This window comes from Boleophthalmus pectinirostris, unplaced genomic scaffold (genome assembly GCF_026225935.1).
Source record: "Boleophthalmus pectinirostris isolate CB_2022bp ecotype Guang Dong unplaced genomic scaffold, ASM2622593v1 HiC_scaffold_3, whole genome shotgun sequence".
In the NCBI taxonomy this organism is placed as follows: domain Eukaryota; kingdom Metazoa; phylum Chordata; class Actinopteri; order Gobiiformes; family Gobiidae; genus Boleophthalmus; species Boleophthalmus pectinirostris.
In genome coordinates this window covers 21445105-21467935 of record NW_026571299.1, presented here as the reverse complement: position 1 = coordinate 21467935, position 22831 = coordinate 21445105, and the positions used below count along the sequence as shown (strand labels likewise).

At 40.0% G+C, this 22831-nt stretch overlaps 1 protein-coding gene across 1 annotated transcript; it reads left to right on the top strand.

Moving 5' to 3' along the window:
* Positions 1 to 4368: 4368 nt before the first annotated feature.
* Positions 4369 to 22815, top strand: LOC110165702 (dnaJ homolog subfamily C member 11-like). The gene is made up of 16 exons (XM_020930889.2): positions 4369 to 4459; positions 6206 to 6335; positions 7054 to 7127; positions 7312 to 7413; positions 8265 to 8396; positions 10879 to 11001; positions 12063 to 12136; positions 12423 to 12612; positions 13722 to 13807; positions 14088 to 14204; positions 15721 to 15876; positions 16482 to 16551; positions 17127 to 17184; positions 17835 to 17971; positions 18548 to 18677; positions 19928 to 22815. Exons 1-16 carry the CDS (start codon positions 4385 to 4387, stop codon positions 19957 to 19959), a joined length of 1686 nt encoding a protein of 561 aa, XP_020786548.1. The 5' UTR covers positions 4369 to 4384; the 3' UTR covers positions 19960 to 22815.
* The last annotated feature ends 16 nt before the right edge of the window (positions 22816 to 22831 follow it).

The window sequence follows — 22831 nt, the reverse complement described above, 5'->3', positions numbered from 1 at the left end:
TAGTAACTGGTTTAGTCCTGGTTTCTTATTTAATCTCCAGTCTTTTACTCCTGGTTTAAACATGCTTTGGTCTGGGTTTAGACCTGGTTAAGACCTGGTTTAGTCTGGGTTTAGACCTGGTTTAGTCCTGGTTTAGACCTGCTTTAGTCTGGGTTTAGACCTGGTTTAGTCCTGGTTTAGACCTGCTTTAGTCTGGGTTTAGACCTGCTTTAATCCTTGTTTATTGCCTGTTTTTTCCTTGTATGGTTCACTTTCTGATTAGTAAATCATTCAGCTGTCTCCAAGGTGAACTGTGCTGTGGTCCCTGTTTATTAGTCCTGCGCTGGCCTTGGTTCAGTCCTGGTTTAGTTCTGGTTTAGTCCTGGTTCAGTCCTGCTCTGGCCTTGGTTCAGTCTTGCACAGACTGTTATTCTGGTTTAATCCTTAATAGACGTCGCTCCATTTCACATTTTCTCAGGGTTCAGTTTGATGCTTTTCCTCTCGTTTACCACCTATAGCCTCATCTCTCCTTTCCCCCTCACATGCACTCTCTCCTGCCATCCCTCCTTTCTCTCTCTCCCGCCACCCCCTTCTCTCTTTCCCTCCATCCCTCCTTTCTCTCTTTCCCTCTCTCCCTCTCTCGATCTCCCCTCTCTCCCTCTCTCCTCCCTCTCTGTCTCTCCTCTCTCTCCCTCCATCCTCGCCTTCTCTCTCTCTCCCTGTCTCTCTCTCGGTCTCTCTCTCATCCCCCCTCTCTCTCTCTCTCCCTCATCCCCCTCTCCTCGTACGTCACTCCTCTACGTCTATATTCGAGGACACCTTGATAGTCTCCCAGAGCGCATCGTCATCACCATCATCACACGCGCGCTCACGGTTAAAAGACGCGTGCACGCGCACGCAAAAAAACAATGGGAAAACGCGACGCAAGGTCGAAGCGCGCCATCGTAATGAAGTGCGCGCGCTGCGGTCCGGACTGGAATTTAAATGAACAAAGACGGAAGCGACCAGGAAGCAGCGACGTGCTCCGAGTGAACGTCACGCCGGAAATATGCTAACGACTGTGTGTAGTTTAGACCTACTAACTGTTCTGAAATACACGGGATTCTTGGATTATTTTAGAGGTTCAGATTTCTGTCTTCTCTCAAATATATATTTCTTTAACTTACCTTTTCTTTTCTTTGCATTACCTTTATTTTTGATACGATCCTAAACGATACATTTTGTACCTTCTTTATCACCATTATTATTAGTTTGTACGACCATATATGTAATTTATTTTGATATATTTAAATATGTGTAAAGTTTCTTGATCAGTGCACATAAGAAAGCTTTACATTTGTGTTTTTATCTCGAACGCTTGGACTAGTCTGTGTGCAGTGCGCGTAGGCCTGAGCTGTGCTGCGATTGGCTGGATGGAGCTCGTGGTGCTGAAAGGACAGCTCCACGCGCGCCTACGCAGCCTCGTGCTCTGGGTCCTCGTACGGCGCGCGCGTTTGACAGAAAAAGAAGAGGCGAGAAGAGAAGAGAAGAGAGGAGTGAGAAGGAGAGGAGGAGGAGAGGAGAAGAGGAGAGGAGAAGAGAAGAGAGGACAAGAGGAGAGGAGGAGATAGAAGAAGGAGAGGAGAGGAGAAAGAAGAGAAGACAGGAGGAGGGAAGGAGAGAAAAGAGGAGAGAGGAGAGGAGGAGAAAAGAGAGGAAGAGAGAAGGAGAGGAGGAAAGAAGAGAGGAGGAGAAAGGAGGAGAGAGAAGACAGGAAGAGACAGAAGAGAGGAGGAGAGAAGAGAAGTGGAGAGAAGAGAGGAGGAGACATACGGGTCATACCAGCTTGTCAAAGTCTGATCCCGTCAGATCTCAGAAGCTCAGCAGGTCTGGGTCTGGTTAGTACTTGGATGGAGACCACTGGGAAAATCAGGTGTCACAGGGGGCACCAGTCACAAAAACTGTTGACATTGTGGCCTTAGGCAAGACACAATGGATGGAGGATGGAGCATGAGATTGACAGGTGGATCGGTGCAGCGTCTGCAGTGATGCAGTCGCTGTATTGGACCGTTGTGGTGAAGAGGGAGCTGAGTCGAAAGGCGAAGCTCTCAATTTACCGGTCAGTCTTCGTTCCCACTCTCACCTATGGTCATGAGCTCTGGGTAATGACCGAAAGAACCAGATCGCAGATACAAGTGCTCGAAATGAGTTTCCTCCGCAGGGTGGCTGGGCACTCCCTTAGAGATAGGCTGAGGAGCTCAGTCACACCGGAGGAGCTCGGAGTAGAGCCTCTGCTCCTCCACGTCGAGAGGAGACAGTTGAGGTGGCTCGGGCATCTGTTCCGGATGCCTCCTGGGCGCCTCCCTTGGGAGGTGTTCCGGGCATGTCCCGGGGAAGACCCAGGACACGCCGGAGGGACTATGTCTCTCAGCTGGCCTGGGAACGCCTCAGGGTTCCCCCGGAGGAGCTGGAGGACGTGTCTGGGGTGAAGGAAGTCTGGGAGTCCCTGCTTAGACTGCTGCCCCGTGACCCGGCCCTGGATAAGTGGAAGAAAATGGATGGATGGATGGAACTTACTTACAAACTAGAGATGAAAAGAAGACATCAGTGTGGGTTTTTGCTGCTGGACACCTTATGGGTTTAGTGTAAACTAATGTAACTCCAAAAGCAAATGTGTGTTCAAGGGAGACACAAGGAAACCCAGGAGACTTCTGGTGTTTGGTTCTTGGGCAGTTTGGGCTCTTAGCTTTATGTTTCATGTGGAAACAACACAACTGGTCACTCTGCATTGCAAAAGGTTTTCATATTTAATGAATCAACTGTACATGGGACATTGTATGTTCAAAGGACGTTTTCTCCCAATGCATTTCCCCAGCAGGGATCAGCCCTGAAAGTAACAGCCCCACACACCAGACTCCAGGAGAATATCTAAGTATTTGTTATATAAATCCATATCAGCCTGGATTTTTCCAGGCAACAAACTTTACGCTCTTACTAACTACTACTACTACAACTACTACTACTACTACTACTAACTGTCTTACTCTTAAGGTTATGGCGAAATGTACAGAAGGATTTCTTGCTATCTGATTTCAAAATTGATTTAATTTTTGGCAAATTTTTATTTACTGAAACACTAAATAAAATAAAATCCTTTCTGTAACCTATATAATTAGTAGCCTATCTAATACGAGTACAAAATTAAGTAAAAAATGTAAACCTGGCTCTGTCTGCTTTTGAAACTGAAATAACTCAAAAAGGTCAGTAGACTGCATTGGAAATTTCAAATTAATATTTGTAAATGTAAAATGTTTTCCTATTCACCTGCAGTGTCTTGTCAAGTAAAGAACAAACAAACAAAAAAAAGCATCTTACAGAACCAGTATGGTGCGGGCGGCCCCGGTCCCTGCCATATCTGTGCTGGAACAGATTTCAGTTTGTACAGTGCTCGTCTGTGTGGGGAGTATTGCTAAAGTTAGGACCTTACCCAACGAGAGAACAGTGGCAGCCTCTTTACAGTGTTCTGACAGAATGTTCCCTGCCTTATATATCTAAATGTGGTCCTTTTTACTCTTATGTCAAACTTACACTTGGTCCTTGGAATAAATAAAATGTTTAAATGTTACTAAAGTTTTGTTATGTTATGGCCAATATGTTTGTGTACACGTAGACATATAAGTTTGCAAGTTTAAAATTTGACAGAATGTTACGTTATTTTGTGACTAAATTTAAAAACATAAATCATCACTGGACTAAATCAAATATTAAAACAGTACTGGAGGTTGTATTTAGCCAAGGTGTATGTGTGTGTGTCTTTTATTGTGCATCTTTTTACATAGACTCTATATATTCTTTATATAGCCTATGATCTTTTGTAATGCATCTTGAATTGGAGAAAGCCAAGGTCCAGGTCTAAAACACAGAATTAGAAGAAACATATTTTTATTATGGTGAGACGTCCGTGATAAAAGAGACATTAATAATGGTAATAATACAGATGGGAGTAAAGTAAAAAAAAAAAAAAAAAAAAAAAAAAGTAGGATACTACGGTGAAGTCAGGAATAAAAACAGCATATTACTGTCTCATTCAATGCAAATTAAAAAATAATAAATAAATAAATAAATAAATAAAACGGGACACTTTAAAACTTTAACATAGTTATTTTGACATTCTACTAAATTAAAGCAACTCCAAAACAACGTTAATGCCTCAAAAGAAGATGTTGAAATTATCCAGTGGTTTATAATCCCAAAATATAATATATATAAAATATATAGAGTTCTCCTTCCAGTTGACCTCAATGTAAACAAATCGGGCAGCAGAGGGCGACAAATCTTCTTCCGCACCCCGCATGAGTGTCATCACTTTGGACCAATCAGATTCGGTGACGAGGATGACTTGGGCGGGATTTGGGCAGACGCAAACATGGCGACGTCCTTAGAAGATGATGTCGAGCCGAATAACCAGGATTATTATTCTCTTTTAAACGTCAGGAAAGAGGTAAAAAGTTGATATTAATTTGCAAAATGTCGGCTTTGTAGTGGACTTTAAATTGTTCGTGTTAGCGGAGCGGTTTTGGAGAAATGACGTCGCGAAGTTCCAAATCTGAGCTCTCAGGTTGAATCTGCATCCTCCTCCTCCTCCTCCTGCTCCGGGAGAGACCGGGGGATGCTGCTACACTTTTACCTGAAATAGGTCAAATATTGCAAGTTTATAATGATTTACATGGCGCTGAATAGTTTTGCAATGTCAGAGAATTACCCATTTAATACTAGATAGTACATAAAGATGACCGTAGGAACATTAGCTACTACTCCTTCCTTACCATCTTATTACAATATAGTCCCAAATTTGTAACAGTAAACGAATATTCATAGAAGTATTAGTGATCATTTTTGATAGTATTTCAGTAAGCTGCTTTATTTTAAATGTGAACAAATGGCAGGAATAGTTTACATAGTTCATAGAGGAAAGGATCATGTAAGTGATTAGTGTCACTTTAATCCAACAAAAACCTTCATGTTTTCTTACTGAGCACTGTACAAAAATGTGGTTGAATAAGATAGATAATATATATAATGAGACCAGATTTTCAAAAACAAAAAATGGGACACCCCTTGTTTGTGGTGGGTGGTAATAATAAAACTGTGAAACGAGTGCGTAATTATGGAGAACTGTTCTGCACTAATAAGTCACTAAAGTCACAGTTTCTTTGTGTTTTCCCTCGTTTTACCTCAACAAATGACAATTTATGCCTATTTTTACTGTTGGCAGGTATCAAACTGGTTAAAAATAGGGACACCTGGGACATTTCACAGACTGTGCACACGAGTGAAATGATTTCATTAGATTTTTCCCAGAAATACCAAAAAGCAGTGCTATAATGATTGTGAAACTATAAAAAGCCAAAATTCTGAACTGAATGGTACAATTTAGTTTAATAATTCTTGTTCTTATGGGCCAAATCTTGTGACATGTACCATCTCAGAAATTGTGTCTCATCCCACCCTTAAAAATATACGATCTGTGTGCAGAATTGGGATGCACAATTTAACTGAATATACTGCTAATGAAAAACTGAATGAATAAATTAGGAATTAACTCTTGAATCACATACTAGGATACTTAGCAGCTGATATCATCGACACTCCCTGGGGATGTGATGTTGTGTCTGAAGTACTCTCTCTTACTGAAGTTAGACTTTAATCTGTTCTTTGTTTTAACACAATAAAAATACTACAACTACTGATCTATGTTATGATGTTTCCTTATCACCTGCAGTTGTGTTTTCTTTCATTCTCACATGTTTGAGTAATAGTCTGTCTACATCTCAGAAACTCTAAGAGTTCCTTCCACCTTGTGATATCATGAAGTGGTAACGGTGCCTTTTACCTTTAGTTCAGTAGAGATTTTCCATTCCAGAGCTAACAAAGGTGGGAGTTTGTGTGTTAAACATGTCAATGTCAATGAAAATATTATAACATGGGCCCTTTATAATGTAATGTACGGTGATATCAAGATGAACGTTAAGTTATCAGTTAATCGGTAATCATTTGAAAAAGTGAATTTGCATCGCTTGGAAAATTTTAGAGTCTGGTAAAATAAATAAAACATTCCATTTAGAGCCTTCTTGTACAGTAACTTCTTGCTCTTCTGTTCAGTCCCTAATGAGAAACAGCCTTTGCATCTCGAGCTTTCCTCTGTCCTCCTATGTTCTAATATCACGTCTCCACTTTTTGGTCCCAGGCGACTCTGGAGGAGCTGAAGGCGTCCTACCGCAGACTGTGCATGCTCTATCACCCCGACAAACACAGAGACCCGGAGCTCAAGAGACAGGCCGAGCAGCTCTTCAACCAGGTGCAGACGGCCTTCACAGGTGAGCTAAAGATCTCAAGGCTGTAGTCGACAAATAAATTCATTTTAGACTGAAGACGTGTGCTGATGATCGATTATTTTTGACCCAAACTGCACTCACAAGACTGCACCTGCACTGGAGTTCATGCAAAAACTACTATTTATGCAGAAAAAAGGACTAGGAAACAATGTGTTTATATAAAGACAGATTAAAGGTGCACTATGTAACTTTTTGGTTGGGGGTCCATCACCTGCTTTTTTCTATAGATATGTCATTGCTCTGCGTCGAATGTTCCACAGTGTGACATTAAACAGCTCTACCTTACGTTTATTCAATTATAGGTGGTTTTACTGCTCAAAAATACCTAGAAAAACAGACATTCTGACTGTGAGCGGGGTCACCTCTCCACAGATCTGACCTGTAATTTCATGAATACAGAAAGTTACTATACTGTGAAACATTCTAGATGAAGCAATAACATCTCCATGGGGAAAAGCAGTTGACAGACCCTCCACTAGAAAAGTTACACAATGCACCTTTATACTTGTGAATCTTGAGTTTAATCTGACTTTTTACAAATAAATACCAAAATCCCGTCAACAGATACAGATTTTGCTTGATTAAGACTCCATTGACCACATAACAGACAAAATGACTAAAGGACTACAGCTTATTGTTCACTTGTAATAGTTTCATATTGGACGGATTCAGAAGTTCACAGTGAATTCTTTATTTTTAGTGCTAAGTGATGATCATGCCCGTGCAATCTATGACATCTTTGGAAAGAAAGGCCTGGAAGTGGAAGGATGGGAGGTAAGTTTAGACACCTCTGCTCTTCTGACCCTCACCTCTGCTCCTCTGACCCTGTCCTCTGCTCCTGACCCGCCACTCTGCTCCTTTGACCCTGTCCTCTGCATCCTTTGCTCCATATGACTTTCTCCTCAAAACCTTTTTGTTTTCATCTTTTTCTTACTATTGTGTGATTTTTTTTTTGTAGGTTGTGGAAAGGAAAAGGACCCCAGCAGAGATCAGGGAGGAGTACGAGAGACTCCAGAGAGAGAGAGAAGAGAGGAGACTGCAGCAAAGGACTAACCCCAAGGTGAATAAAAGAATCAATGTGTGCAACCTGTGTAGCTAAAAATAAGAAATAAGGAAATATTTTCAGTAAATAAAAGCATAATATAATAGGGATGGGTAATATATTAGTCCTGGTATTGGTACTAGACAATATCGATATTTTCCTAAACTGTCCCAGCGTGTGTGCCAGGCTCCATTTTAGGAATAGGATGTTTTTTACTGATAAAATATGAAACAAAAACTCCAGTAGAGCAGGTTAATACGAACATTTTAAGACCAAACTGACGAGGCTCACAGCAGCAGGTACAGAGAGAGGATCCACAATATTCCAACATAAATCAATGGGAGCCAGAGTCAGAAAGAGAAGAGCCACATGTGAACTTTTATTTGGAACATGCCTGCTAGGCCGTTAGCTATGTCCATTTCTATATCCAGTCTATGGTCCCCATGTGTCATTACAGATTGTCTTCAGTGCGTCAGACTTTTTGAATAGACTCATGAGAACTATAGAAATAGAGGAGCATTTTATGACATCATCTTCAGGCAAACACGGAACTCATTTGTTGACCTTTTTATGGAATTTAAAAAGCTAAAAATCAGTATCTGCAAATATCGGCCATCGGCCACAGCAGACAGGCCAAATATTGGACATTGGTATTGGCTCAAAAAATCCATATCGACTTATCCCTATAATATAATAAAATGTGATAAGAAAATGTGATAAGCAACACCTGACCTTTTGCCCTGTGTGTCCCTGTCTTCTCTTGCTCCTGTCTCTTCCTTCTGCCTCTTGCTCCTGTCTCTTACTCCTGACTCTTGCTCCTGTCTCTTGCTCCTGTCTCTTGCTCCTTGCTTCTGTCTCTTCATCTTCAGGGCACCATCAGTGTGGGAGTTGATGCCACAGACCTGTTTGACCGATACGATGAAGACGACTTTGATGAGGTTCCAAGCAGCGGCTTCCCTCATATCGAGATCAACAAGATGCACATTTCACAATCTATAGAGGTACACACACACATTTCACAATCTATGGAGGTACACACACACATTTCACAGTCTATAGAGGTACATACACACATTTCACAATCTATAGAGGTACACACACACACATTTCACAATCTATGGAGGTACACACACACATTTCACAATCTATAGAGGTACACACACACACATTTCACAATCTATGGAGGTACACACACACATTTCACAATCTATAGAGGTACACACACACACATTTCACAATCTATGCAGATACACACACACACATTTCACAATCTATAGAGGTACACACACACATTTCACAGTCTATAGAGGTACATACACACATTTCACAATCTATAGAGGTACATACACACATTTCACAATCTATGGAGGTACACACACACATTTCACAATCTATGCAGATACACACACACACATTTCACAGTCTATAGAGGTACACACACATTTCACAGTCTATAGAGGTACACACACACACATTTCAGTCTATAGAGGTACACACACATTTCACAGTCTATAGAGGTACACACACACATTTCACAGTCTATAGAGGTACACACACATTTCACAGTCTATAGAGGTTACACACACACATTTCAGTCTATAGAGGTACACACACACACATTTCACAGTCTATAGAGGTACACACACATATTTCAGTCTATAGAGGTACACACACACACACATTTCACAATCTATAGAGGTACACACACACATTTCACAATCTATAGAGGTACACACACACATTTCACAGTCTATAGAGGTACACACACATTTCACAGTCTATAGAGGTACACACACACATTTCAGTCTATAGAGGTACATACACACATTTCAGTCTATAGAGGTACACACACACATTTCACAGTCTATAGAGGTACACACACACATTTCAGTCTATAGAGGTACACACACACATTTCACAGTCTATAGAGGCACACACACACATTTCAGTCTATAGAGGTACACACACACATTTCATAGTCTATAGAGGTACACACACACATTTCACAGTCTATAGAGGTACACACACACATTTCATAGTCTATAGAGGTACACACACACATTTCACAGTCTATAGAGGTACACACACACATTTCAGTCTATAGAGGTACACACACACATTTCACAGTCTATAGAGGTACATACACACATTTCAGAATCTATAGAGGTACACACACACATTTCATAGTCTATAGAGGTACACACACACATTTCACAATCTATAGAGGTACACACACACATTTCACAGTCTATAGAGGTACACACACACACATTTCACAATCTATAGAGGTACACACACACATTTCACAGTCTATAGAGGTACACACACACATTTCACAGTCTATAGAGGTACACACAGGACTTTATGTAATTACACAGATTAAAGGCTCTTTACCTGATTTTGACTGTCGTGAAAAACAGAACTAGTTCATTTGAAACAGATTGCAGTGGTCCAGTGTTCTTCCTCTCTTACCTTCTGCATTCTGAACATCTTAATTATTCACCACAGTGAGTTCATATGCACTTTGCACAACTCAGAAAGGGCATTAGCTGTAACATTAAGAATTAGCATGCTACAGCAAACTTCCTGATTATTGAAAACAGTGTATAATTACATGCGAACAGTACATAGTGGACGTACTTTGACCCCAAGAGCTGTTCATACAGTATATGTCAAACAGTATATCTATACTGGCACAAGACACATTGTGCTCAAAAATGTAATTTCTCTAACGCTCCGCCCACAAGCCTACATAACCAGGAAGTTCTGTGCAATGCTCCCCATGCTCCCACCACACAGCCATCCCTCTCAGAACAGTGAGAAACAAAAACATGCAGAAATAAAACTGAAACGAATTAAACATGCCTAATACCGTGTTTTTGGTGAATATGTCATTTTCAAAACAGTAAAAGGTGACACGGTGATCTAAAGATAGGGATTGGCGATATGTCGGTATTGGCAGATACCGATACAGTTCTTCAGTAACAATACCAATACTCAATACCAGTGTATTTTTGTGATGTCTGAGTCCTTGAGGGCTCTGTTTTGAAAAGACTAAAGACTAAAAATGGAAATAGAAAAGCGTCATGTGGCACTATGTTTACACAAACATGTAGCAAATGATTTTATATTCTTGTACATACATTTTGTTATTATTTTTATAAAAGTGAAAATATCAGTCACAGATTCACTGAAGATACTTTTGTGGGTTTCACTATGGATTTCAAAAGCTAAATATTGGTGATCGTCTACTGCAGCAGCCCAGATGTTATGTGTACAGTTAATGCCCCATAGAAGTGCAATACCCCTCTTTAAAAAAAACACACAAACCAATAAAAGTCAGATTTTTCTGGAGTACTTTGGGGAGTTAAAAATAGCATATATTGTATTTCTTATAGACAGTCTAACCTCCTCTCCTGTCCTGCTCATCTCTCTTCTCTGTAAACTGTTGTTGTGTACTTTTCTGTATTTCTCCCTCCTCAGGCTCCTCTGACAAACTCTAATACGGCGGTGCTCTCCGGCTCTCTCTCCACTCACCACGGAAACGGAGGAGGCAACATCGCCATGACGATCCGCCGTGTTACATCAGCACGAGGATGGGGCGAGGTGAGACAGGAAAAACAAAATTTGCCTTAAAATATGTTCACAAACAAGAGAAAGAGTTTGACATTGGTTTTCAGACTTCCTCAGAATGTTTTGGACTATACTGAATACATTTAAACTTACAGTAAAGCCCTAGTGTGTAACTTTAAGCCAGAAAATAGACTAAAATAAAAGCTTGTTTTTGTTTTTGTTTTCTTTTTGGTTGTTTACATAGCAATGAAAAACAGGCATGCTGAGTGGGCTTGTATCTCCACAAACTCTTATTTAGCCTGAAGGAGAGCCTGCTCCTGCTCCTTTTCATGGAAATGTAATTCCATTCCACAGTATGGCATACAAACCTATTTATCTTCATGGAGAATGTTCCAAATTATGGTTTTAACTTTCCATTTTCCATGGAATGCCACCTCCTGAAAAATTACCCAGTGGACTGTATAACTACCACCAAACAAAGTCTTAAACCAGACTAAAGGAATGGAGTGGTCGCAATGACCAAATCAGAACATAATGTTCTCTCTCCCTGTAGTTTAGACCTCTTCAGACATGTTCTGGAATGTTCCTGTTTGTCAGATGCCCTAACTGTGTCTCCATGGGGTTGTATTCTGTGTAAAAAAGAAAAGATAATGAAAGAGGCATGCAGGGGTCTACAGGTGTGAAATGAGCTGGGCAGAAAGTGTCATCTTTGATTATTTTTAGGGACACTAAAACTAGAGCTTTTAGAACAATACAATGAACTAAAACCCTCTTATAGTAATAGGAAAGGTGTTTTAATAATGGATTCAATAGGTAGGTAACAGTATGTAGGTCATTTGTAACATCTGTTTTAATTGCTCTGGGCCCCATTTATAAACCAAAGGCGGCTTCTATTTTGCTGTATATTTTGTAATAAATGTGTAATTATTTCAAATTGTAATAAAAGCTGCTAACTCTGTAATTTAGACCTCTACAAACATGTTCTGAAATGCATGGGATTCTTGGATTAGTTTAAAGTTAAATTTGAATGCCCCTGGTCATGTTTAAAAGTTATTTAATGTTTTTTGAGTTTTTTTTTTTTTTTTTTTCTGCAGGTGGAGTTTGGGGCTGGGGACATTCTCGGGCCTCTCATTGGGTTAAAGATGTTTAGAAATGTCACTCAAAGATGGTAAGAATAATGAAGACCTATTATGCTTGTGTTTGCTGTATAGTCATAACCTTTGACACCAGTGGATTATTATATTTTGATATTTTGGATATTTAAAATTGCGGTATTCTCATTTTCTTCCTCCTCTCTTTTCTTTCTCTTATCCCTATCTCCTTGTCTCTCTTCTTCCTCCCTCCTTGTCTCTCTTCTCCCTCCCTCCTTGTCTCTCTTCTCCCTCCCTCCTTGTCTCTTCTCCCTCCCTCCTTGTGTCTTCTCCCTCTCTCCTTGTCTCTCTGTCTCCTCTCAGTTGGATGACAGCTCAGTGTGGTCTCCAATTTTCTCCTCGTGGGCTCAGACCTTCCTGTTCTCTGATGACGGCGCGTCACCTGGACTGTAATACCATGGGCTACCTGCAGTGGCGCTGGGGGCCCAACAGCGCCATGACGACCAGCATCGTCCGCGACACCAAGTCCACGCACCTCACACTCGCCCTGCAGGTAAGAGAAGGAACTGCAGGCTGTGGCAGAGTGGTTAGCCTTAGTCTGCAGGTAAAACTACTGCCTAGAATCAGAACACACACTACTCCAATACTTTGTGAGTCAAGTCACCAGTGAGTTTCCCAGAGTCCAGATGGGCATTATTGACAACTGGATTAGCCAAAACAAATATGGCTGCTTATGAGGAAAAAAGAAAGGAGAGATATATGACAGGGGACTGAAAAACATGGAGGGTTTCTGCAGAATCAGTGAGCGAAACACTAAACCCTGCTCATGTGAGGAGAGACCTGTGAGAGGGTGTGTCTGAAATAAACAAATCTGATTGGACAATCATGTTTGGTTCTGGCTGGAGACGTGGCAGAGGGAGAAGGGATCAGACCAATGTCCCTCTGAAGAAAACATACAGACAGATATCAGTCTATAAATAAAGGAAGTGCATGGGGGTGGCAGAGTGGTTAGCCTTTTAGCCCCACTACAGCCCCCACTACAGGGGCAGCAGTAGCTCAGCTGGTGAGAGTTTGTCCATTGATATGAAAGTTGGTGGTTCGAATCCCGCTCTCCATGTAAACGTCATTGGTCGGTCAAATCTACTGACCCAGAGGATTCCAGCTTCCACAGCTGTTGTTGTGTCCTTGGGCAAAACCCACCTCACCCCCAATGTGTGAGTGTGTGTGAATGGGTGAGTGGTTCCCTGCTGTGAAGTGCCTTGAAGGTGGAAAAGCGCTGTATAAAAATGTGTCCATTTACCATTTTTTAAGGTTCTGGGTTTGAATCCAAAGCTGTGTGGCCAATGTATCATCTTCAGAAAGATTTCAAAATAGTTGAATGCTTTGAAGCTTTGCAAAATTATGATTGAGTATACCCGGCAGGACTGTGGCAGAGTGGTTAGTCCTCTCCCACAGGAACCAAACCTGCTAAACCAATATGCTAACATCATTATATTAGAGAGAAAAAGCACTGGACTGAACCAAACCAGCTGTTTTAACTAAGAATATCAGTGTAACTGAGAATCTCACTGACTCTCAGTTACACTGATGTTGTGGTTTTTGAGGTCTTGTGATGACATTCTTATTACCTTATTACATTGTTATAACATCTTGTGCCTGTAGTTGGGGGTTCCACACTCGTATCTGATGCTGAGTTGCCAGTACAAGTTCCAGGACGAAGACCAGACCAAAGTCAAAGGATCACTTAAGTATGAATTCTGATTATGTCCTTACAGAAAGAAATTCAGTGGCTAAAAGATATGAAATCATTTTGTATTAATCTGTACTCTCTCTCCCTCCTTTTCTCCCTCTCCAACTTACCCCCTTCTCCCTCTCTCCTCTGTCCTTCCATTTCTCCTCACCCTTTCTCCTCTACTCTTCCTTCTCCTCTTCCTTCTTTCTCTCCCTCCTCTCCCTCCTCTCTCTCCTCTCTCTCCTCTTCCTGGTTTATCTCTGTCCCCCGTCCCTCCTCATCTGTCCCTCCTTCAGGACTGGTTGGTTTGGGACAGTAGTAGAGTATGGAGCAGAGAGAAAGATCAGTCGACACAGTGTTTTATCGGCTACAGTGAGCGTCGGAGTCCCTCAAGGAGTCACCCTCAAAATCAAGTACAAATGTGTATTTTTATTTTCACTCTTTCACTCTCTTCGGGCTTGCCTCTTCTCAGACCTGACTATTTACTCTGGAGACATGTCACCCATATGCCACATGTGGGCATAAGGTTCTAATCCTAATGTGAACAGATTTAAACTCCAAACAAAAAATGCATAACCTGCTCAAATATACTACAAGCAGTACTAATTATGACTGTCAAAAGTATCAGGGAGACTTAGACTCAGACAAACTTTATTGATCCACAAGGGAAATGATTTGGACACAGGAGTCACACATCACAATATCATAGAATAACAAAGAGTAAAACAATAAATGGTAATAATAAAATCTAAATAAGCAGCAAAAAAGAGCAAGAGACAGGAGTCAAATAAAACATAATTATATAAATGTACAAGTCAAAATAAAATAGAAAAATAAGTAATAAAATCAGTCATAGGAAGCAACAATGATCTGATGATTGACAGGACATAAAACAGTTACATAAGGGTTGTTGTAGGGAGTATTATCTGTTACATAAGAGTTGTTGTGCAGTTGTAGGGAATATTATCTATTATTTAAAGGTGAGTTATACAGTTGTAGGGAGTATTATCTGTTATATAAGAGTGAGTTGTTGTACAGTTGTAGGGAGTATTATCTATTATATAAAGGTGAGTTGTTGTACAGTTGTAGGGAGTATTATCTATTATATAAAGGTGAGTTGTTGTACAGTTGTAGGGAGTATTATCTGTTATGTATCTGTCACTGTTTGAGTGGAGCTGTAGGAGTTTGTTGGAGAATGACCTCCTCTAATACTAATACTGGGAAAATCAGGTGTCACAGGGGGCGCCAGTCGTAAAAACTGTTGTTGTGCACTTCACCCACATTGTCTAGTGTGACAGTGGTGTGTGTGTGAGTGATGGTGGTGGTCGGAGGGACCGATGGCACAGATTGTTAGCATTGCTTCCGTCAGTCTGCCCCAGGGCCACTGTGGCTACAATAGTAGCTTATCACCACCAGGTATGGAGTGAGTGAATAATGCTCTGTAAAGCGTCTGTGAGTGTCCAAAAAAGCGCTATATAAAACTGATGCATTATTATTAATACTAATCGATATTAAAACTAGTATCGAAACTAAATATCTTTTTTGGGACGTACTGATACTAAAAAAGTGTCATTGACAGGACAGAAATTAAGTTTTCCTGAATGTCTTTAGAATGATGTTGAGTTAAGTGTAAGAGCACATATACTAGTATACACACATGGACCAACATGAACCTACTACACCACTGACCATTACACACATATAACACACATGGAATAGAAAAATGTACTACCATTTAATGTGGAAAATCACAGTATATTGTTTAAATAAACTATGTTTTTTATGATCATTGTGGTATATGAATTAGTGTTGAGTATTTAGTCTATTCCTTAGTATCCAAATCAAGTTGGATATGATGTAGTAATGATATAGATATAGTATCATTGCAATACTACTGCTTATTTTCTCACCTCTCTGTTTCCCCTGTAGGCTGTCCAGGGCCTCGCAGACTTATCTGTTTCCAGTTCACTTGACGGATCAGCTTCTGCCCTCTGCTGTGTTCTACGCCACAGTCTGCCCCCTGCTGGTGTACCTGGCTGTGCACAGACTCGTCATCATCCCCTGCACCCAGGCTCAGAAGGAACAGTCAGTCACTTTAGCAATATTACATCCAAAAGATGACTCAAGTTTGTGTGTTTTTTACTAAACACAGTTATGAGAAAACTAGGACTGCCAAATCACAGACACACGTTATGATTCATGCTTAAAACTAATCTGAAACTGAAGAGATTTGTGTTTCTAATTTCATAATTAGTATAGCTGTTTATTTTTTTGTCTTCTCTCAAATGTTAAAGGAAGCATATGTAAGATTTAGAGTTTAAATTGCTTAAACCTGACCTAACTACGAGGTTGTGGTTGTAATTGCAGTGCAGATTTTGTGGTTGTAATTGTAGTGCAGATGTATTCTTAATTAGAAAAACATTGGGTAAGTTGTTTTGGTTCTCGCAGGACACTCTCATTTGGGTTGAAAGTTTCAATGTTGAAATCCAAACCTAAAATCCCCCACCTAAACTAGTCTCTCCCTAAAGCCCAGCACCTGCACCAGTCATGAGTCAGAGCTAGTGCAGCCTCTGCAGCTCAGGGCGGGAGCTCTGGAGGTTTTCTGTCTGCAGGTTAAGGCGGTGCAGTCCTTCCATCTACAGCCTTGTGTTATCATATTGGAGATGATCATATTTCTCTTGTGTTTTCAGAGAGCTGGAGCTGCAGAGGATAAACTCAGCCACAGACATCGCCAAAAAGAAACAGGAGGCGGAGTCGGCTGTAAGTGAAACTAAACACAAACTTATTCTGAATTTAAAGCTGCACTAAGCAGCTTTTCTAGTGATTGTTCTCTCACTGGCTTGTCTCTTGCCTGGGCTTGCCTCTCCACAGACCTGAGGCGTCACCTGTTCTTCCTGGAGATAGGATGAAGTGCACCATTTGATTTAAGATTTTACTAAAAAATAATAGTTATATTTAACAAATATAAATAAATGACAATACTTTTATTCTGTGACATTAAGGTTTAAATAGTCAGAAAAAGTCTTTCCTTGTGTGTAAATTGTCTCTGCATTTATGGATGGAGTTTTCCGTGTTGATGACACAGGCAGAGGGATTCTGTTTTGGAACTTAACTGTACTTTCTGTATTTTTGTACTTTTCTTCTCATTTTCTTCCACAAACTGTCACTGCACTGAAACTACGATAATTATTGATCACAGGCACGAGTTTAATCTCTTCTAGTGAAACAACCGGCAGAAAAGTTACACAGTGTGCCTTTAAACAGTAATTTTGCTTGGTTTTGGTTTATCTAAACACATTTTTGTCATTTTGTGTTTCTTTCTGGATGTTTTATAGGTTTTGCTGATGCAGGAGTCAGTGAAAAGGATCATAGATGCCGAGGAGTCCAAGATGGGTACAATCTTTAAAAACAGCTCCAAAAATATGGGAAAACATTTCAGATTTACACAACGTCAAAACAAACTCCAGTGTTCAGTGTTCCTGTCTCCTCTGACCTGTGCAGATGAGTGGCTGTGTAAAAGTGATGATGCAACTCTCTGGTCCCACTTTGTTTAAAACTCCAAATGCACAGATGTATATTTGTATAACAGCTGAATTTGCACACTGCTGAAATGAGTTGATGTTTTTACAAAGAGAAAGTAAAATAATGTCAGTTTGAGACATGTTTACTATTTGTTGAGCAGTTTTATTTTTGTTTATTTTTATCAAAGAGCTCAAAAATGCATCGCTAAACTAATATAAAAACAGAAAAGTGGCGACATTTTTGTTCTGCAAGATTTGATTTGAATGTTTTAGCTTTTTCATCTTTATTTGTGCATGTGGCGTCTCCCTCTTCAGAGCTCAGAGCACTTACACACACACACTGTCACACACGCTCTCACACACACACACACACACACACACAAATGCATATATAGAATTACAGTTAAGGGACCTGTATTACACCATTTTCTGTTCTATGTCTGTGCTCTATGTTACAGAGTTGTTTCCTCATCAGAAACATAGCTGGAGTTAGTTTAGTTTGACCCCCTGTGGTGTGTGCAGGTCTGATCATCCTGAACGCCTGGTACGGAAAGTTTGTGTCAGAGCTGAAACAGGAGAAAAACCAAGTGATCGACGTCACTGTTCCTCTGCAGTGTTTGGTCAAAGACTCCAAGCTCATCCTGACAGAGGCCTCCAAGGTAAAAGGACTGAATATATGTGCTTTAATCCAGGGCATAAATACTGCAATACATGTGTATACATGTGTACACTATCTTTAAATGAATGTTACCAGTGTAAGTGTGATTCTAAGAATCTCAGACGACCACCAGAGGGCGTGCGATTCATTATAAACTCTGGATAGGGTATCGCTAGCTCAAAGCTCATGTTCAGCTGACCTGAAACTCCAGTTTTCAGAAAGGTCAGTTTGTGTAAATTTTTACTTATTTTCAGATCATAAACTTTTTCTTAAATCTACATTCTTCAGTTGTCTAACAAACTGCGTTTCAGTCATTATGTTTGGCTCGCTCTGCTCTGCTCTAGCTCCTCTCACGTGAGACCACACTCCTTCCACATGCGCCCTCTGGTGGTCATTACACTCCCATAGGGTCCACACTCCCTCATGAGACACATGTTTAAAGAGGAAATCTATACACAGTAGGGAACTTTACTTAAGTGCTGGTTTAGTCCTGATCCCAGTCCTGTTCAGTCTTAGTTTAGTACTGGTTCAGTCCTAGTTCAGTCCTTGTTCAGTCCCGGTCATGTCTCTGTTCTAGGCGGGTCTCCCTGGCTTCTATGACCCGTGTGTGGGGGAAGAGAAGAGCCTGAAGCTTCTTTACCAGTTTAGAGGAGTCATGCATCAGGTGCTGTCTGGAGACACAGAAGCCCTCAGGATCCCCAAACAATGTGAGCAAACCTCAGCACCAGCATGTTCAAGTCTCTGTACCTGATTTTATTGTGTGAAAAAGTGTGAAACGTGTGAAAAACTAGTTTATTCTGAGCATTTTGCAGAGGACCAAATTCCTCATTTAACCAGGGATGCACAGTACCAGAGCTCTAATCGATCTGTGCCGATACTGAAAAAATTGCTGGATTGGGTCAATTGGCTCAATGATATCAGTTCAGCTGATCTGGTTGGGTCTTTATAGTTTTCTTAATCATTTTCTCACATTTTTTTTACTTGGTTTAGTTTGATCATTTGATTCAAACATGTATCTGAACAGTAGCACAGGTGCTCACTTTGGAACATTTGTCATCAGGTCACACAGCTCTCAGGCTCTTTCTCAGAACACTGGACATAGCTCTCATTCACAAACACACATGATGAATTCACCCTGTTTTTTTCAACACTACAGCTCTGTTCTCATGTGCTAAAGGACTTTGGAACAAACTCTGTCATTTTAAATATAGAAACTCAAATATAAAATTGTACAGTTTGTGAGCACCAAATCTAACAAGAAAGGATTCCACACATGAGTCAGACAAGGAGCAGGAGCTCAGCATGAGTCCAGACTGTAGAGACTACAGACACATACACACACTGTGCGAGGTGAGAGGTGTAAATGTCTTTTCAAAAACACATATTACAGAACAATAGTAGTGTTGGTGCATTTGCTATTCCAACATCTTTCATTGTCTTCGATTTTTGATCAAATACTGCTAAATCAACTTTGCTATTGATAGTATGTGCATTTATATTTTACATAATACAATACAAACAGCTGTTTTCCAGTCCAAGATGAGTATATGTAAAGTATGAACCTGTATAGCAACTGCACTAAACCAGCTTCTGTGTGGCCCCAGAAAGCCGAACTGAGGCTCTGAGCTGTTCTGTCACATGAAGGAAAGAGCACATCAAACACACGAGCACAGTCTGAGAGTTTGAGTCGTCAAACTGCTGTTGGGAGATGATCCAACAGTTTTCAGTGTGAAACTGCATTTTACTAAGATGAAATTTTCTTTAGGAAAACTAAAATTATTTTTAGAATTTTGTGTGAGCTGTTTTGCAATGTCAGTTGTCAAAAGAAAAATGTGCCAAAGTGATTTAAACAAAGTGAGTGAGTGAAGTTTAGGGGTTACTTTTTTAAAGAGAAATCTCTCTCTTTCTCTGTACCTTAAATGTTTTGATTCATTCTAATTCCTTCTTTGTTTTTCAGCCCACAGGATCGAGTCTTCTGAGTCGTCCTAGAGTCTAACCACAGATGCTGAAACACCTGTACAGTTACAGTAGCAACAGTATTTTTTCTGCCGCACAAATTTTAAAAACTCAAAAGTGGAGAAATGAACCCTACCTGTGCCAGACAAGCAGACAGGTGTGACAGACAGGTGCGACAGGTGGATATCTAAAACATATATATTTATATTTAAGTTAAAAAGATGCAGATGTGAGGAGTATTGGTTTATTGTGCTCAAAATGTCTGGACATTCTCAACTGGTGTTTTTGGAGATTGCACAACTTAAATGATTTTGGTTAAAGCCAAATTTGTACCTATTTTAGTCTAAAACTAAAATGTGAAGTTGCACTATGTAACTTTTCTAATGGGCGAGTCTGCCACAAATTTGTCACAAAATGGAGAACTTATGTATTTTTGGGTGTTTAAATGCTTCAAAAATACCTTGAAAAACAGTCATTTTTATTGTGAGTAGTCACCCCTCCACAGATCTGATATGGCGTAGTGGTGTAGTGGCTTCACTTGCTTGTCTTTGTGGAGATGGAAATATTTAATGCCACACTGTGGAGCATTCCAGGCAAAGCAATAATAGTTTCATGCTGACAAGGCAGTGGACCTTCAATCATAAATGTTGTGCATCTTTAAGAAGTAAATGTCGTGGAAAAAAAACACTTTATTAATGTAAAGCAGTGAAAATGAACTACAGTATTACCACTACTACTATTATTGCCACTACTACTACTACTACTATTACTATTGGTACAAATTACATTGGAGGCATGGTGGGTGTTACTAGTAGTACTACCGCTGCTACAACTACTAACACTACTGATACTGCTACTACAACTATTACTCAACTGAATCAGCTACCGTTACTACTACTACTACTACTACTACTACTACTACTACTTGTAGTTGTAGCTGTGTTCCTGCTAAAAAAAACACCAGTTGAGAATCCACGTTTGACCATTTCCCATCAACAAAACTGTGAACTGAAGCTGACATTCTAACACTGATCTGAACCATGTTACTGTTTTACATAGGAATTCTTTGATTGTTACTGTGTATTTCCTGTTTAGTCTTTGAAATGTCTATGAATCATGCCTTTTCTATTGATTTCAAACATATTCACTATTGGCTGCACAGAAGGAGCTGCTTGATACAATGTGAAATACGCACTGGTCACTTCATTAGGTACAACTTGGTGTTTCTCTCTTTCTCTTGAGCTGTCAGAGCTGGCAAACAGCCAAAAAATGTACTCAAATACAAATAACATTACATCAAAATAATATTACTACAGCATAAGTAACTAACCAAACCAAAAAATGACTCAAGTAAGAGTAACTTAAAGAGTAACTGTTGGGACGTAACATCTGATTTATAATTTGAAGTGAATGTAATTTGAAGAACAAAATATGAAATAAGTCACAAAATCATTTCAAAGGACAGAGTCAAAAATGAGACAAACTAAATCAGAAGTGAAGAAACTGCAAGAAACACAAATGTTCAGATCATTTCAGATTGTCACATAAAACGTTTGTCACTTAAGACTTACTCACAGAGGGAAGAGGAAGCACAACTTTTACTCAAGTAAGAGTACACTTACACTGTACTATATATTACTCAAGTAAGAGTACTGTTACACTGTACTATATATTACTCAAGTAAGAGTATACTGTACTATATATTACTCAAGTAGCAGTAAAAGTGTGCTGCTAGAAAAGTACTTTAAAAAAAGTGACTCAAGTAACTGTATCTGAGTACTACATGTCTGTGTGAATTGTAAATAATTATATTTACAAATTAAAGATGCACTATGTGACTTTCTCCATGGAGATACTGCTTTGCCTGGAATGTTCCACAGTGTGGCATTAAATCTACCGGTCTTATTTAATTACAGGTGTTTTATTGTTCAGAGATAGTTCTTACTGTGGCCAGAGACGCCTTTCCACAGATCTAACAGTAACTTGGCCTAGTGGTCACATACTTGTCTCCATGGAGATCTGGGCAAAGTAGTAGAGTCACATGTCCTGCTTCTAACAGTGTCACTTTAACATGTGCCGCTAGAGAAGAGAACATTATCAACTTGGACCTGGAGGAAATGCTCACATTTTTCTACTGTGCTTTTCCACCTTCAAGACACTGAGTCACTTTACCTGAACCTGGAAGTGACATCACAGTCAACTGTCCAATTGATACTTCACAGGTGTCATAACATTCCCAAGGGGGTGATGCTAACTGTAGGCTCTGCTCTGTCTGAAGCTCTGTTACTCAACTTCCTTTAATCTGAGCTTAGTTTTGAACACAATCAAACCAGAAAGAACCACCTCATCTGAATACAGCAGGTGAGGTAAATCACATGTCAAATAAAAAAAACACCTCACCCGTTAAATGCTGTGAAATAAGTGTCTCTGAGCCACTCTCACCTTTTTGTTTAAAGTCAAACTCCAGGACCATGAATGCTCAGACTGATCCAGGCTCCTGGAACTGTGCTCTTTAAATCCAAGATGTATTTTTTCAGACCTTCTAAAAACAGTGTTTGCTAATATGTGCATTGTGTAACCATGGTAACTACTGAACATTCCTTCATAGAAAATGCAGAACTCCCCCAGCATGATGTCACTGCAAAGTGTCAATACAATAGATAAAATGATTACAGTAGGACAAAACAAGACTTTAGTCCAGGTTCTGTGGCTCATATCTGCATTTAAATTGAGAAGAACACTTCCCTCACATGTACCTGTTAAAGTGACCAGTGAGAGCAGTGCAGCTGAAGCCTTTCTCATCTATCTCATTCTGAAATGTTCTAATGTCTGCACTTTAATTTTATCTTAATGACTGAGACTGAAACATTCATATCTGTCCATAACATAACAGTGTTTAAGGGAA